Source organism: Chrysemys picta, chromosome 12 (genome assembly GCF_011386835.1).
Source record: "Chrysemys picta bellii isolate R12L10 chromosome 12, ASM1138683v2, whole genome shotgun sequence".
Classification (NCBI taxonomy): domain Eukaryota; kingdom Metazoa; phylum Chordata; order Testudines; family Emydidae; genus Chrysemys; species Chrysemys picta.
Genome location: NC_088802.1, coordinates 23,044,301 through 23,058,683, shown reverse-complemented (window position 1 = coordinate 23,058,683; position 14,383 = coordinate 23,044,301). Strand labels below are relative to the sequence as shown.

At 44.2% G+C, this 14,383-nt stretch overlaps 1 protein-coding gene across 1 annotated transcript; it reads right to left on the bottom strand.

Annotated features, from left to right (window-relative positions):
- Positions 1 to 12,221: 12,221 nt before the first annotated feature.
- LOC112061081 (olfactory receptor 5AP2-like) lies at positions 12,222 to 13,166 on the bottom strand. The gene has a single exon (XM_024113646.2). It carries the CDS (start codon positions 13,164 to 13,166, stop codon positions 12,222 to 12,224), a length of 945 nt encoding a protein of 314 aa, XP_023969414.2.
- Positions 13,167 to 14,383: the final 1,217 nt, after the last annotated feature.

The window sequence follows — 14,383 nt, the reverse complement described above, 5'->3', positions numbered from 1 at the left end:
AGCTGCCCCTTTCCCATCACTCACCCTCTGCTGCACCCAATGCCCCTTGGCCCACGGTACATTCTTGCTTGTGCAGCCAGCACTGAAGCCGGTACCATGGTTTCCTAACTACTATTTTTAGCGAGCTAGCTAGGGTACAGCTACAGTGTCTCATCTACAGGAGCTGCCATTCACACCCTCGGCTTCAGCGTGGATGCCCCCCAAGTATCTAAGCTGTGAATTGTTCACTCTGACCTCTCTTTCCATCAGTCAGCTGCTTTTGACTCGGATTATCCGCATTCCATCTTAATGCATAAACAAACTAGGGAAATATAGGCTAGATGGAGCTACTATAAGGTGGGTAAATCATTGGTTGGAAAACCATTCCCAGAGACTTATCAGTGGTTCACAGTCCAGCTGGAAGGGCAGGGATCAGTTCTGGGTCTGGTTCTGTTCAATATCTTCATCAATGATTTAAGTAATGGCATAGAGAATACACTTATAAAGTTTGTGGATGATACCAAGCTGGTAGGGAATTGCAAGTTCTTTGGAGGATAGGATTAAAGTTCAATTGGAGAAAGTCCAGAGGAGAGTAACAAAAATGACGAAAGATCTAGAAAACATGACCTATGAGGGAAGATTGAAAAAAAATGGGTTTGTTTAGTCTGGAGAAGAGAAGACTGAGAGGGGACATGATAACAGCTTCCAAGTACATAAAAGGTTGTTACAAGGAGGAGTTGTTCTCTTTAAGCTGGATAGGACATGAAGCAATGAACTTAAACTGCAGCAAGAGGGGTTTAGTTTGGACATTAGGAAAAACTTTCTGTCAGGGTAGTTAAGTAAATTACCTAGAGAGTTTATGGAATCTCCACCATTGAAGGTTTTTAAGAACAGGTTAGACAAACACCTGACAGGAATGGTCAAGTTATTACGTAGTCCTGCCTTGAGTGCAGGGGACTGGACTAGATGACCTATTGAGGTCTCTTCCAGTCCTACTCTTCTATGATTCTATGAATGCAAAAGACAGTTTCCCTGGACTATTAGTGTTTGTTTCAAGCTAGGAATGTATAGATGTATTTTCATAGGGACTCACTTACACGAGGTCTCCACCCAAATTTTGAATCAGTATAGCTATTTGGTTTAGAGATATGACTTTGTACCCATAGAACTATTTCCATAACAACCTCTAATGTGGACACAGTTTATCAATATAAAGGTGCCTTATACAGGTGTCACTTATTCCCCTTCCCGTATTGGAATTAACTATACTGTTATAAGCGCCTTTGAATCAGTGTAATTGCGTCCATTCTGTGTAGATGAGTGGGCAGCCCAGAAAACAGCCTCTCACCTCAGTTTCCCTTATTTGTTCCCCAAATAATCTTCACACAGGTTTTTTTCCAGTCCAGACACAACAGCCCTCCTTTCAGTTTCGTTTATTAACCTAAAGTTCAAAACTAAACCCAGAAGTCTTCCCTCCAGATGATGGCTTAAATACATCCAGAGCTGTCTGGAGCTCTCATAAATATTTTCAACCCCCCTGGTGTTTACATAGCATATTGCGGGGTGCAGTGGGTGGGGGGGGGAGCTCTGAGAAATACTCTATAAACATGTAAACCCTGGCTCCAGCTGCATACACCCGAAACTCCCCCCGTCTGGTCTGAGTCCTTCCCGCCTTAGCAGGCTACTCCCAGCATTTCTTACCTGGAGCAATTCCCCTGGTCTCAGGGTTTTCCCTGCAGGAGCCTCTCTCACTCTCTCAAGTCTCACTTCAGCCTCCTGAGCTGGCCCCTTACTCTAGCCCCCTTCTGCCCTTTATTGAACATTGCCTGATTCCCCTCAGCTGGGCTTCTTCTCTAATTAGGGCTGGCTTGGCCCCAGGCTCTCCAGTCCAAGGGCACGCGGCCCTGTCACAGGCAGGGATAGGCCAGTATAGATAAAGTGGTGCAACTTCTATGTGTAGACAAACCTTGACATATTTATTCCTCACACTGGTTACAAAGGGGATAGATGGGAGGTATGACAACAAAGACGACAGAAAGCGAAGACTTAGTTTAGTTCTTTTATTGCACAATGCGCTTGGTATCAGATACACAGCTATTAGGGTCTCTGAGAAAATGGTAAAACATGAAAAGGAAGTGGTGGGAAGCATCGCCTGGGCATGGAAGGAATTCTCAGGGCATTGGTTTGGCTATAAATGTACAGGCTGGGTTTTCCCATAAGAGGCTGATGTTAAGCACCCAAATCCTATGGACAGTGAATGGGAGTTGGGCACCTAACACCCTTAAGTCCCATTGTCCATTACAACTGGACATAGTGGAGTGGACAGTGCACTGGACTAAGGCTCTGGATAACTGGTTTCTATGCCTGTCCCTGCCACTAGCCCACTGAGTGACTGTGGGCAGGTAACGTCACCTCTTTCTGCCTTTGTTTCCTCAGCTATAATGTGAGGATAAGGATGTGGAGCTAGGGCTAGAGTTACAAAGCTTCCATTTTAGGCCTCTGAATCCCAGAATCCGGCCCCTTGGGATTCACAAAACCCTGCTCAGCTGCCGGCAAACCCTGTAGGCACCTAAGGTTTGGTCTACACTATGAGGTTAGGTTGAATTTAGCTGCATTAGGTCGATTTTATAAGGAATGCGTCTACACCACCAACCCCGTTCTGCCGACCTAACTGACTGCTGTACTCCTCCCCAATGAGGGAAGTAGTGCAAAAATTGATCTTCCTGGGTTGAATTTGGGGTAGTGCAGATGCAGCACTGTGCAATTTGATGATATTGGCCTCCAGGAGCTATCCCAGAGTACTCCAATGTGACCGCTCTGGACAGCACTTTCAACTCCGCTGCACTAGCCAGGTACACAGGAAAAGCACTGGGAACTTTCGAATTTAATTTCCTGTTTGTTCAGTGTGGTGAGCTCAGCAGAACAGGTGACCATGCAGTCCCCCCAGAATCGCAAACAAGCTCCAGCATGGAACGAACGGGAGACAGTGGATCTGATCGCAGCATGGGGAGAATAATCTGTGCAGGCAGAATTCCCATCCAGAGGAAGAAATGCTGATATATATGCCAAAATCGCCCAGGGCATTGTGGAGAGAGGCTACACCAGGGATACACGGCAGTGCCGCATGAAAATTAAGGAGCTCAGGCAAGCCTACCAAAAGAGAAAAGAGGCAAACGGTCGCTACGGGTCAGAGCCCCAGAGAGGCCACTTCTATGATCTGCTGCATGCCATTCTAGGGGGGGACCCTAACACTACCCCACCACTGTCTGTGGACACCTGCAAGGGGGGAGTCTCACACAATAGGGACGAGGATTTTGTGGATGAGGAAGAGGAGGAGCAGGAGGAGAATGCCCAGCAGGCAAGTGGAGAATCCGTTCTCCGCAGCAGCCAGGAACTTTTCCTCACCCTGTAGCCATTAACCTCCCAGGGCCTATTGTTCCCAGACCCTGGAGGCAGAGAAGGCACCTCTGGTCAGTGCACAATTGTAATGACACGACAGGGGTTAAAAGCAATTGTGTTTAATGTTTGATTTGCCCTGAACAATTGGGATGTATTTGTGGCCAGTACAGCTAATGGAAAAGTCTGTTAACGTGTCTGGGAATGGAGAGGGAATCCTCCAGGTACATCTCCATGAAGCTCTCCTGGAGGTACTCTGAAAGCCCTTGCAGAAGGTTTCTGGGCAGGGCTGCCTTATTTTGTCCTCCACAGTAGGACACTTTACCATGCCAAGCCAGTAGCAAGTAGTCTGGAATCATTGCAGCACAAAGCATGACAGCAAATGGTCCTGGGTTTTGGTCACATTCAAGCAACATTTGATCTTTCTCTTTCTGTGTCAGCCTCAGGAGAGGGATAGCATTCATGGTCACCTGGTTGAAATAGGGGAATTTTTGTAAGGGAACAGTAATTCCCGGCACATTAGATCCCAGTCATAGTGGGCTGTTTGCACTTGGCTAAAAGGGATCATCCCAGACAATAACCACGTGTGTATGTGGGGGGAAGGGGTTTGCTGCATATCCATCCCAAAAATGCAGACCTTCCTTTTAAACGGCAACCACAGCGCCTCCTTTTAAACGGCAAACACAACCGGCATTGGTTGTTATTGGAAAGGAGGGCGCTGCAGTTTGAAACCATTCCCACAAGTTATGAACGCGGAAGAAGCCAACCCTGTATACCCTTTGTCTTACCATGGCTGCCTGGAATCTGAATTCTGTTGCCCAGCCGTGTGTGATGTGTCACCATACCAGCAGGTGCTCAATATAAAAGGCAAAATGCGACCTTATACCTAAAACACATGTGCTGTCTGCTGTGAATTGCTTGATTCACTGTGAAAGAGTCTCCCTTTTGATCTCAGAAATTTAACTTCTTAAAAATCTACTCTCCCTTTTTTTCCTCCCTGCAGCTGCAAATGTTTCTATGCTCCCCGTATCATCTCCCTCCCTGAGGTTATTACAGATTAGAAGGCGAAAAAAATGCACTTGCGATCGCTAAATACCGATCATAAGACATCACCGATAAGAGAAGGCATTCTGTGGCAGTCATAGAACCAAAGAAGAAATATTGTGTGACACACCCACTAAATGAAATGGTTCTGTTCTCAGTCAGGAGACTGGCCAGCATGCTGGGCAGGATGGTCGAGGTGTAGCAGGTCTCCAAGTAGGACAAGTTCCCCAGGAAAAAGTACATGGGGGTGTGAAGGTGACCATCAATCACAACTGGCGCCATGATGAGGATGTTCCCGGCCATGGTTGCAATGTAGATCAAGAGAAACAGCAGGAAAAGAAGAAGAATTTGCAGATCAGGAAGAGTCCCAAATCCCAGGAGGATGAATTCTGCGATGGACATTTGATTTCTCTGTTCTGGGTTCGTCAAAGGTTGTATCTACGGGAAAGAAATTCACTATGGGATATAAATGAAGAACATTCACTCAATAAAAGGTCAGCATTGTTTTCATTGTTTCTGCAGCTTCTTAACAGAACAATAGCTGAATAGAGTGGAGGCTAGTGAAGGGAAATGAGGAAAATGCCATCTCACTTGACTCCTGGAACACATTTGATATATGAGCAGAATGCAGGTTAATCAAAACATTAATCTCTCTGGAAACCTGTGTAGTAACTGGAGAGATCACACTAAATACTCAAATACTATGGTGATGAGGCTCATGTACAACAGTACAGAAACACAGATAGATATTGGTTCCAATAGTCACAGCTTTCACTTCCTGGTGTATTAACGCAGAACAGTGTCCTTTGATAGGTTGCAGTTCCACTGCTGAAATGGGTCAGGATTTTTTATTTAAGGGGAAGCCACTTCACTGCTCCACTGGACAAGAAAGAAGCAAACCAAGTAAAGAAGATTGGGATTTGTAGTGTTTGAGTGGCCAACTCCAAGTGAGTTGCAATTGAAATGGAAATAACCCTAAACCTAACTCTATTAGCGCCCCTTGAAAGTTTTTATCCTAAACAGACCTGTCGTTCCCTAGGACAATATTTCATTGTCCTGCAGTAGGACACTCTACACAGAGACCCAATCTTAATTAAAAATAAACAAATAAACAAAAAACCTCAAGCTAGAAACCACCATTATAGATCAAAATTTATCCTCTATTGCAAGAAAAAATTCTGTATAAAGTTTGAAATTTGTAAAAAATGTGCAATTTTCATATTATGAGATCGGTGTGGAACCCAAATTTCCCTTTCATTGGCAATTCCATGATTTCAAAATGTTGGTTTTCAGTCCAATTTTGACTTTAAAAAAATGTATGTATCTATTTTTAATTGTATTTCTTGATTTTCATTTTATATTACTTTTAAGTTATTTTATATTTGTATTGTGTTTTGTTTGATACAATAATAATATTTTTATAATTATTTAAATTTTCTAATTTTATACTTTAAGATTTTATAAAACTATATAACTTTTTTCCTAAACAAAATTTTGTAGAAATTGCTGTGTTCTCATTGAACATTTTGATCATGAACGGACGATTTCTGATGCAAAAATGTTCTATCGGAATTTTTTTTCAGCTCTACATTTTATTCTTTTCTTCTTTAACATTTGATTAAGAAAACATTAATTCTCTCTCTCTCTCTCTCCCTTTTTGTTTGTGTCTGTCTAGTCTGCCATTACTAATCCTTATTAGTAGACCTGATCCTGCCCAGAGTTATGCACAAAGTTAATTTGACAAGCCCGAGTAATTCTGTTCAGTCTGAGCCTTCTCGCGCTGAAGTCAAAGATAAAATCTCCACTGACTTCAAGGATGGGACCTTTGATTTCAATGGGGTTTGGACAGCTAACACCTTGAGCCTTCTTTGACACTTATAGCTCGGCTCGGCAGGATTCGGTTTCAATCGCTAGACGTCGGTAAACGAGACACTGAAGCCAACAACAAAAACGATCGGTCACAGGCGGCGTTAGCGCAGCTTCCCCCCCCCCCCCCCCGCACCATGCACTGGCAGGGATGGGAGTCACCAGCCCCACAGCCGGGCAGGGACCCTCCGTACCCAGCTGTCACTGGAGTGAGCGAGCGGGGCAGTGACAGAGCTCCCAGCATGGCCGTGGGGCCGGTGACACCCATCCCTGCAGGTGCAAGGTGCGGGGCAGACTGCAGTCCTGGCAGGCCATAGCAGAGAGAGATCCCCCAGCCTGGGCTGTGAGGAGAAGGAGTCGTGGCTATGGGGGAGGCTATCCCGCTGCTAGATGGCTTCTGCCCATGGAGACAGCCATTCAGGGAGGGCTCCCCTGCAGCCAGGGACTCGTTCTCCTTCTCCTCACAGCTCTGGCCATGGATCTCTGCTCCACTGGGCCAGGGCAGCCACCTTCCTGCCCCTTGCACCTCGGTGGTGCAGGGAGCCACCAGTATCCTATTGGTGAATGCTGGGAGCCCCTGCAGCCCCACTGTAAGCGCTGCCCTAACCCTGACCCCAACCCCCCCCCCCCCCCGCTGAACTTCCTGCAACCGTAAAAAATAAAATAGTTTAAAATGGGGGGGAGGGGGAATTAATAAAAATCAACAGTAGTTGTGAAAACTACAAAAAAAAAATCCGGATTCTGCCAAGCGAATTTATTGCCAATGTCTCCTCTCCTAGCACTGAGCACAGCAGCAAATATCAGCTCTGTTTTTACCCACAACATCTCCCTAACCCTCTCCATGCCCCAGCGAGGTCTGTGCCAGAAAGAAAAGTAAAATCCTGTAAGTAGCACGGAGGGAAGCTTAAAGTGGAATAAAGGATACTCCAGCGTTTGACGAGCTCGTCTTGGACTTGGGCGAGGTTAGTTCAATTCCCTCCCTAGTCGTGTGACTTTCAGGCCAAATTATCAAAGCTCTCTAGGTACAAAAAATGCTTATTGGTGCGGTACCTAACACCCATCAATTACAAATTCCACTGGGGTGTGTGTGTGTGTGTGTCTCTTTTGGTGCTGAAACACCTCTATAAATCTGTCCTTCTGGGCATCAGGTCCCCGTCTTTAAAGCAGGGATAATAGCATCTCACAGGGCGATGGGAGGATAGAGACATTAAAGACAGTAAAGTGCCCAGATACTACAGCGATGGGGGCCAGATAATGAGCTAGGATAGCAGGGACCTGACAGGTCTTTCCTTTTTCCGAATTCTATCATTATGCTTTGGGTTGGGAGTTTGAGAGATATCATTGCCCAGTTCCCCTTGGATTCCCATGGAATCAGTTATCTAGCAAAATTATATTGCTTCAAAAACCTTGAGCTTCAAGAAGCAGGGAGCAAAAGGGAGCAAAAGGCTGATTTACCTTTAAGGTGGGTCAGTCACAAGGCAGAATCTCTGTTGTCACCTTCTCACTCACCGTTTCAGAGACCAGGATCCAGGTTATTCAGTCCATCTTCGCTTCCCACCGCATCCATGTTCTTTCATTTACCCAGTAAATAGAACAACATAACCTAGAAAAGCTACCAAGACTCTGTTGCCTTGTCTGGTAACTTGCCCTGTGTATACCCTCCACCAAATGGGGAACGTCTTCTCTGATTCGTAATATATCCTTCTTTGGCAAGGTGCAGTCTCTGCTGTGGGGAATGTAACAGGGAAGGAAAAGTTAGTATTTAGCTGACTTTTAGAAAACGTCAGTAGAGTCAAACTTCTAGTCTCAAAGGGCAAGTCCTGGAGAGGGAAGAAACTTCTAATCCTAAAACAAATCTCTCTTTTTATTGGGTGAACGCTTTGGTGACTGCAAGAAATAACACATTAATTCTAGATATTACATCTGAGATATTCAGAGCTGCCTGAGTGATTTAGATTCTGAGTTCCCATCTAATTTCCTGAGGCAGCTTTGGAAATCTCAGCCTAGTTAGCTGAGCTTGCACTTTCTCTAAACCAACCTCCTGTTGCCCTCAAAAACATGAAACACAAGTACCCGGTCCCCGTCCAATAAGTTTACTCAATCAGTTCAGGTAACATTTTAAAAATCATCTCAGTGATTTAGGAACATAAATCCCATTTTCAAAAATTTCTTAGTTTCTAAGGCTTAGCAGCCTAGGTCTTCACTGAAGGTCAACAGGTCTTAGGCTCCTAACTCACTTTTGATGTTCGCGTAAGTGTTTTTGAAAATGTTACCAGATTGTTACTCAGATAAAATGCAGGAACAACAACGTGCTTCACTCATTTAGGCTGGGATTTAGAAAGGGGTAAAGGGCTCAATAAACATCCAACTCCCATGACATTGCTATGAGAGTTTGGCACCTAACTCCCTTAGGCTTCTTGGAAAAGCCCAGACCATGGAAGCATGAAGGTCAGAGACCTGAGATTATAAAGTGCAACTAGTTTCTTCCCAAATCCCTGACAAGTTTCACGATCATGTGGCTCTTCTGTTTGATAAGCAACAGAACAGTACTGATTCCATGCCACAGTTATACATTCATACTAGCCAATTCATGGTCTGATTTGGATATAGTCAATATAATCATTTCATTTGTGTGTATTGCAATACATTCTACATCTAGACTCCAAAATAGTCCTTTTTCAGCATGAAGCTTGACATACTGTCACTTCTTGCCCTACAGGAAATGATTGTTCCAGCCTTTACAGAAGAATACAAATATTCACTTATTTCTGAATGCAAAACAAACTAGAAGATTGTTATTCCCAGTCCTCTTCTAGGACAGACCTGGATCTTCACACACCATGGCTTACATTTTTATTTCCAAGTTTATTGACTCTTAATCACTCTACTTATTAAGTAGTCCTGCCATGAGTGCAGAGGACTTGATTAGATGACCTATTGAGGTCCCGTCTAGTCCTATACTTCTATGATTCTACGAATGCAAAGGACAGTTAACTTGAATTATTGGAATTTGTTCAATGCCATGAATGTACTAATGTATTTTCTTAGGGACTCCCACTAGGTCTCCACCCAAATTTTGCAGCAGTATAACTGTTTTGTTAGTGGTGTGTTTTTGTTATGGAAATAGTTCTACGGGTACAACCTCTAGTGCGGACGCAGTTTACCACATAAAGGTGCCTTGTACTGGTATAGCTTATTCCCCTTCCCCTAGGGGGATGCACTACACTAATATATCAGTATAATTGTGTCTAGTCGGTGTAGATGAGTGGCCCCCTCATGGCATTCCCTGGAGGCCTTAGAGCAGCCCAGAATGCAGCCCCTCAACTAAGTTTTCCATCTTCATTCCCCAAATAAACTCATCACCGTTTTTTTCCAGTCCAGTCACAACAGTCCCTATTTAGGTTTCATTTCTTAACTTAAAGTTCAAAATTAAACCCAGAAGTCTTCCCTCCAGCTGCATACAGCCAAACTCCCCCTGTCTGGTCTGAGTCCTTCCTGCTTTAGCAGGCTACTCCCAGCTCTTCCTAGCTGGAGCAATTCCCCCAGGGTTTTCCCTCACCCACTTTTTGAAGTTTCACTTAAGCCTCCTGAGCTTTGCTCTTAGCCCTTGTCTACACTACAAAGTTAAGCTGACTTAAGTTACATTTAATTAAACCACTGTTGCATGTCCACACTATGCTCCTACTATAAGCAGAGCAGCATCCACACTAGCAGCTCTTGCATAGACACAGAGAGCAGAGCACCACGAGTAGATATCCTACTGTGCAACTGGCCGCAGGGTGCTTTGGGAAGGGTTTGCAATGCCTCGTGGGGGCAGGTGCAGCGTGACATGATGCAGGTTTCTCGTTCCATGGGCATCCTATTAGATTACCAGCCACTTTTCAACTGCTCTGGTAACCTGCACCCCAGCCATCTCTGTCAGAAAGCATGGATCCTGCACTGCTGTTCAGTATTGTGCTGGGCATTGTGAACACAAGTCTATAAGAGGGGCTCAGCGAGGGGGCTATTCAGCTGAGGAGCCACAGTGATGTGTGTTGCTGTAGTGTGCTGAGCCTGGCAGTGTTTGTTTGCACTGTGCTATGAACCTTGAAATGATTGATGTGTGTGCCCCAAAAGTAACACCTTTTAAATCACTTTTAAAAGTAGCACTCAGTAATCTGAGTGCTGAGCTGAGCACTAACACAAGAAGCCCACAGAAGTGTGTGTGCAGGAGGGGACGTTGTGCGTGTATGAGTGAGAGAGAGAAAGAGACCAAGTGTGAGTTGGGGAAGTGTGTGTGTTGGGGGAGAGTGAGTGTGTCAGATGCTGTCTTTTTAAGTATAGCACTCACTGGCCTGAACACTTGCTCAGACAGCAGCCAGAAACAACCAATCTAGGTGCCCCCCGGTCCCCACATCCCAGCTCAGTGAAGACCAGTACCCCAGCGGGGGAGAGGGACACCCCAACATCAGCCCCCACCTTCCTCCCTGGCTCTGCACTGCACATCTTTCCCCCCTTTTCCCCCGCATCACCTGCTCTGCCTACCTGCCGCTTCGGTCCTAGTGCCGGGGGGAGCTGGATTCTGTGATTCCCTCCCAGTTCTCCCACAGAAGGGAGTAGATAACAGGAGGTATGACAACAAAGACAACAGAAAGAGAAGACTTTGTTTAGTTCTTTTATTGCATGATGCTTTTCGTAATAGATAGACAGTTATTGGGGTCACCGAAAAAAGGGTAAAACATGAGAAGGAACTGGTGGGAAACATCACCTGAGAATTGAAGAAATTCTCAGGACATTGGTTTTGCTATACATATACAGGCTGCGTTTTCCCATAAGAGGCTGATGTTAGTCACCCACATCCTATGGACAGTGAATGGAAGTGGGGCAAGTAACATCTTTAGGTCCCATTGTCTATTACAACTGGACATTGTGGAGTGGACAGTGCACTCTGGATAGTTGGTTTCTTTGCCTGTCCCTGACACTAGTCCACTGAGTGACTCTGGGTAGGTAACTTCACCTATTTTTGCCATCGTTTCCCAGCTAGAACGTGAGGATAAGAATGTAGAGCTAGGGCTAGAGTCACAAAGTCTCCCCTTTAGGCCTCTGAATCCCAGAATTCAGTCCCCTGGGATTCACAAAATCCTGCTGAGCTGCCAGCAAACCCTGTAGGCACCTAAGTGTTTTCAGTAAAAGGGCCGTAGGCCCCTATGCTTCTGTCTCTGGACATGCCCCCTGCAGCCCCACACCAGGCACCTTGTCGCCGAAGCCCCAGAGCAATGCACGGACCTGGGGAAGAGAGACGTTGCCCCGTCTGGCTCACCTGCTGGGCCCAATCCAGCAACTGAGGTGCCCAGATGCTTTTGAAAATCACACTTGGCACCCAAATATCCTGAAAAACTGACCTGAAATCTTCACTGAAAATGGGCAAATAATAGGCCTGGACTGGTGTCCTGTGTTCTGTGGCACAGGTTAGAGGGTTTCCTTTTGCTTTTCTGGTCCTATGGAAAGAAACCTGGGGATGAACTACATGGTGACGTTGTAACTCAATAATTTGTAATGTGGGTTTTATATTTTTATATATGTATGTGTGTGTATATATGTATATGTCTCTCACCCTACAATGAATGGGTGCTGAGCATTCCAGCTCAGTCCATTTTGCCTGCACCCTCTCACTGAGCACAATCTTCCCTCATTGTCTGAACTTAGAGCAGCCACAAGTTCAAATCGCCCACCAGCCCAGTAGTACTCACCTGTGGCATCTCACATAGACCTCTTAAAACCTGTGACCCCATTCTTTTTAGGATCTGTCCATCTCCACTTTCTCCCAGAGCATGACACGAAGCCCAAAGGAGCTAAAGGAAACACGGCCTTCAACTACAGTTGGCTTCGGCTTAGGCCCCAGAACAGCCTGTGTTATATCTATTTTATTTTAACCTAAGGAATGTGATCGGTTAGTATTATCCAAACATAGATTTCCTGCAAGCTTTCCTCAGGGCCTCTTTGACCTCTTTGTTTCTCAGGCTGTAGATGAGGGGATTGACCAGGGGAGTCAGGACAGTGTAGACGACAGAGAGAACTTTCTTGAAGTCTCTCAGGGTGTTGGTTGTTGGGAACATATATACAATCAGTAGAGTTCCATAATACATGGTCACCACAATGAGGTGGGAGGAGCAGGTGGAAAAGGCCTTTTGCCTCCCAGTGGTGGAAGGGATTCTCAGGATGGTCACAATGATGCAGATGTAGGACATCAAGGTAAGTAGGAAAGGGACAAGTAAGAAAATCAAGCTGAGTGTGAAAGCCAACATTTCCATCAGCTGAGGATCATTGCAGGAGAGTTTTACAAGGGGGATAAGATCACAAAAGAAATGGTCAATACCATTAGAACCACAGAAAGACAACTGGGATGTTGACAATGTTGTTATGCTACTAACTAGGAAGCCACCTAGCCAAGAGCCACCTGCAAACTGGAAGCAAGATCTGCCACTCATACGGGCTGCATAGTGAAGTGGTTTGCCTATGGCTAAATACCGATCATAAGACATCACCGATAAAAGAAGGCATTCGGTGGCAACCATAGAAGCAAAGAAATAATATTGTGTGAGACACCCACTGAATGAAATAGTCCTAACCTCAGTCAGGAGACTGGCCAGCATCCTAGGTAGGATGGTGGAGGTGTAGCAGGTCTCCAAGCAGGACAAGTTCCCCAGGAAGAAGTACATGGGCGTGTGAAGGTCCTGATCGGCCACAATTAGCACCACGATGAGGATATTCCCGGCCATGGTTGCAATGTAGATCACTAGAAACAGCAGGAAAAGAAGGATTTGCAGTTCAGGGAGAGTGCTGAATCCCAGGAGGATGAATTCTGTGATGGATGTTTCATTTCCCTGTTCTGGGTTCGCCATGGGGTGTGTCTATGGGAAAGAAAATTAACTCTGTGATATAAATGAACAACATTTACGCAATAAAATGTTAGTATTCTTTTCTTCGTCTCCCTCTGCTGGCTACTGGAACAATAACTGAATGGAGGCCAAGGGAGGGAAAATGCCATCTCTTGATCCCTGGGACAGATTTCATCTATGAGCAGACTGCAGGTTAAACAAAATGTTAATCTCTCTGGAAACACATGTAATAACTTGAGAGATGTCATCATGCATTCGAATACTATACTGATGGGACTGAGATACAACAGTACATAAACACAGATAGATATTGGTTCAAATAGTCACACATTTCACTTCCTGGTGTACCAAAGCAGAACAATGTCCTCTTATAGACTGGACTTCCACTGATGGAATGGATCAAAATTTTATATTTTAGAGGAAGCTGCACCAAAGATGCAAACCAAGCAACTAGGGCTAGTATTGCAATGGTTAGGCAGCCAAGTCCAACTGAATTTGCACTGTAAATGGGCAATCTAAATCTATTAAAGCCATTTGAAAATGTTTATCATCAGACAAATACCTGTCTTTCCCTAGGACAATATTCCATTGTCCTGCAATTGGACACTATACATATAGAGACATAATCTTAATTAAAAATAAAGAAAAACAAAAAAACGTACAACAATAAACCACCATTTTATCTAGTAATTTATCATCTATTGCAAGGAAAAATTCTGTATAAATTTTCAAATTTGTAAGAAATGTGCTATTTTCATATTGCGAGAGTGGTATAGAACCCAAATTTCCATTTCATTGGCAATTCCATGATTTCAAAGGTTGGTTTTCTTTCCAATTTTGACATTTTAAAAATGTATTTATCTATTTTTAATTTTATTTCTAGATTATTTTAATTTTATATTACATTTCATTTTATAGTTATTTCAATTTGTTTCTATTAATTTATATTGATATTAATTTTATATTATTTCATAAAACTGTATACAATAACTTTTATCCTAAACAAAATTTTGGAGAAATTCATTTTTTCCCATAGACCATTTTAACCTCAATCAACAAAACTTTTTCCCATTAAAATTGCCAATCAGAAATTTTTAGCAGCTCTACATATTCTTCTTTTCTTCTTTATCTTTGGTTAAAAAAATATTATTTCTCTCTCTCTCTTTGTTTATGGCTGTCTAGTCTGCCATTATTTATCCTTATTAACTGCTAAATAAGGA

What these genes read in the sequence shown, in the direction of transcription:
- LOC112061081 (XM_024113646.2), bottom strand. Translation starts at nt 13,166, where the DNA reads ATGGCGAACCCAGAACAGGGAAATGAAACATCCATCACAGAATTCATC.